Raw genomic sequence first — 3,425 nt, 5'->3', positions numbered from 1 at the left:
TAGGAAAAAATTAAAAAAAAATAATTCCCATAAAATCCATCAAAAATTTCCTGAATGTACCTCATTGTTTCTATTCTCATATGGATATATATATTCTTTAATTTAGAAAGCAAAATAATGCAACTTGCATAAATTATATGCAATAAAATATAAAAAAATATATGATTACCAATAAGAGATTGCTGAATGAAAATTTTATATACAAAGATTTTATGGAACAAGTGATCTTGATCTTTTGAAGAGTGGAGGTTTGGTCAATAGCATTAAGAGTTAATATATGAATGAAAGAAAACACAGAGATGATGGTTTTTAAATAAGAAACATCAATCAACGAGTTATTTCTAGGATGACAATTGGTTTTAGATCATGTGTCCCGATACACTGACACTGCTCAAGACGATAGAGATTATCTCTGCACAGACGTTATTGTCAAAACCCACGTAATTTCTCAAAAGGTTAATCATAAATAACACATTAAGTTTGTACTCTAAGAAAGCCTTGACTATGGAACTAGAAACAACTTTATACCAACAAACAAATAACAATATGCCTGAGTCCTAATACTTTTCTGATCCCTTATTATGTTACATTTCCAGTATGACAATCCAATGATAATAGCTACTTTCAATATTGAGTATGAAACGTTTCTTACAGTGACATTGTGGAAACATAGCATTTTCTCAATTGCCACATCTTCCCATGCACTTCCTCAGGGCCCCCACCACTTCTTTGTTCCTTAAGCTGTAGATGAGGGGATTTAGCATGGGGGTCACTATGGTGCCAAGTACAGCTGCAATCTGATCTTGTTCAGGTGTGTGAGAAGAACTGGGTGTCATGTAAATGAAGATGGCTTGACCAAAGTAGAGACTCACTACTGTCAGGTGGGAGAAACAGGTGGAAAGTGCTTTGTTACTTCCTTTCCAAGAATTCATCTTCAGAACAGTGAGGAAGATGAGAGTGTAGGAGACCAGAATAAGAAAAAATGGGACGAGGAGAAACACAATTGTTGATACAAATTTTACCATTTCATAGACTGATATATCCACACAAGACAACCTCAGGATGGCAGGCATCTCACAAAAGTAATGATTAATTTCCCTGGAACCACAGATAGGGAAATTCATTGGGTAGATGGTGTGTATAAGGGCTGCAAGGGACCCTCCAATCCAGGCTGCAGCAGCCATCTGCAGACAGACGTTGGGATTCATGAGAATTGTGTATCTCAGGGGGTTACACACAGCCACACAGCGGTCATAGGCCATAAGGGTCAGCAAGATGCACTCAGCAAGACCAAGGGTGAGGAAGAAAAAGAGCTGAGTGGCACAGGCGAAATAGGAAATGTTCTTCCTCTCTGTGAAATAGTTGGTAACCACCTTGGGGACTGTGCTGGAGATGTAAGCCAAGTCAATGAGGGACAGCTGACTGAGCAGGAAGTACATGGGGGTGTGGAGGCAGGAGTCCAGCCAGATGAGGAGGATTAGTATGGAGTTTCCAGTAAAGGCAATAATGTAAATAAAAAGGAGGAGGAGGATGAGGAGGTAGGGATAACTGAACCAGGGAAAGAGTCCCAGGAGGATAAAGTCAGTTGAGCTTTCATTCTTCTGCTCCATGTTTTAATTTAAATGCTTTATTCAAACTGAAAAATTGGAAAAGTTATATAACAAAGGATGTGGTGCTTTGTTAAAATAATCTGTCAGTCAACATTCACTTCTCTGTACACTTACAGCTAGGACTTTAAAACAGTACATTCTCATAAAAAAGAAATTGAAAAGAAAACTGAAAAGAAAATTGAAAAGAAAATTGAAAAATTTCTACTCAGAAATTAGCAATGTTATATTCTAATTTGGTTGGTTTGACTTGGCCAGATGAATATTTAGTCCCTTTGGTAATAATTACAAACCTGACCATTATGTTTCCCATATATTTAACTTTTTAATGTACTCCAATCTGTTGACATTCTTGTGTTTTTCATATTGCTTTCCTGACTGTACTGTTCTGCTCACCTCCACCCCAAAGGATCTCAAGTGTCCCTTGTGGCCATTTCACAGCTTTTCTAAAGAAATTTGAATCGCCACCGAAATGATATAGACTGTTTATTCTATTTTACATACTAACTTCCTTAATTCTTACGTTTTCAGTTTTCTTTTTAATTCTCATGTCTTACCTTCATTTTAAACTTATTTTTTCACTCGAATAATTTCCTTTGTCAATGAACAGCCTAAAAGACAGCAATCATATCTCTTGGTTAATCTTTCAGTTATTGTTCATTTCCCATTGAGTAAAAATTTCTTCAAAATACTTTTAAGGTGTTGATTAAAGTCATGCAAATAAATTTTAATTTCCCATCTTTGTAAAAGTGATGGTGACACTAATGACAAATGAAGAAATATCCTCTTTTGCTTGATGAGAAAGGTCTCATACATATTCAATTCCTGGATCAATGAGTTGATTTCCTTTGTAAACCCTGATGGTCCACATGCAATGTTTCCTCTTTGTGAAGCAATCATAATGAGAATTTTTGCTTTTATTATCAATAATATACATGAAATATTTTATTTTATATCAAATCCTACATTATTATGCTTTTCATGATTTGAGATAATGAAAAAATATCATTGTATAATGTTCATCTGTCAATGGAAATAGAATAGTGTCATTCATGATTGGGTCATAATAAGCTTGTGGCAGAACTTTGGTCTTGGGGAAATTTTTTTTTTAAATTTTTTTACATTTATTCATTCTTGAGAGACAGAGAGACAGAAAATAAGTGAGGGAGGGGCAGAGAGCTAGAAGGAGACATAGAATCTGAAGCAGGCTCCAGGCTTTGAGCTGTGAGCACAGAGCCCAACACAGGGCTGGAACCACAAAGCGTGAGATCATGACCTGAGCCCAAGTCAGACACCCAACCAAGTGAGCCACCCAGGCACCCCTGAAATTTGTTTTCTTAAGTTACCACTCTGTGCACCTCAAGTTCCTGGTCTCCTCTTCCTGGGCACTATCCTTTATGATGTTTCTCTAGTTTCCTGTGTTTTTTGACATAAAGCCTTTCCCTACAGAGCTTAGTTCATTGGGAAGTGAAATAATGGGAGAATATCTTTGAAAATAATGTCTCATGGTCCCACATAATTATGTGTAAAATATGACATTATGTTTACAAGTATAACAGTGTTATTAACAATAGTATATTCAAATAAATATAGACTGGGAATGGGAAATAGATACAAACACTGTAAAATATCTTGCTTTAGGAATGATAAAACATCAAGCATTGTGCCTGGCATCTAACTGATGACTCGTTTTGTAAGTCTATGTGCTTACATGCAAGCCTCTTTTAAGTGTATATTAATAATTTTGCACATTAGCAAATTAGGTCTATGATATATTGTATATTGAAAATATTGTAATGTTTTATATTAATCACATAC

At 35.6% G+C, this 3,425-nt stretch overlaps 1 protein-coding gene across 1 annotated transcript; it reads right to left on the bottom strand.

Moving 5' to 3' along the window:
- Positions 1-680: 680 nt before the first annotated feature.
- On the bottom strand, positions 681-1,610 carry LOC102960583 (olfactory receptor 2T2-like). The gene has a single exon (XM_007092960.2). The coding sequence runs from the start codon at positions 1,608-1,610 to the stop codon at positions 681-683; it is 930 nt and encodes a 309-aa protein (XP_007093022.2).
- Between the last annotated feature and the right edge of the window lie 1,815 nt (positions 1,611-3,425).

This window comes from Panthera tigris, chromosome A1, assembly GCF_018350195.1.
Source record: "Panthera tigris isolate Pti1 chromosome A1, P.tigris_Pti1_mat1.1, whole genome shotgun sequence".
Classification (NCBI taxonomy): domain Eukaryota; kingdom Metazoa; phylum Chordata; class Mammalia; order Carnivora; family Felidae; genus Panthera; species Panthera tigris.
Note: the sequence above shows the minus strand (reverse complement) of the source record. Positions and strands in the feature narration are given on the sequence as shown.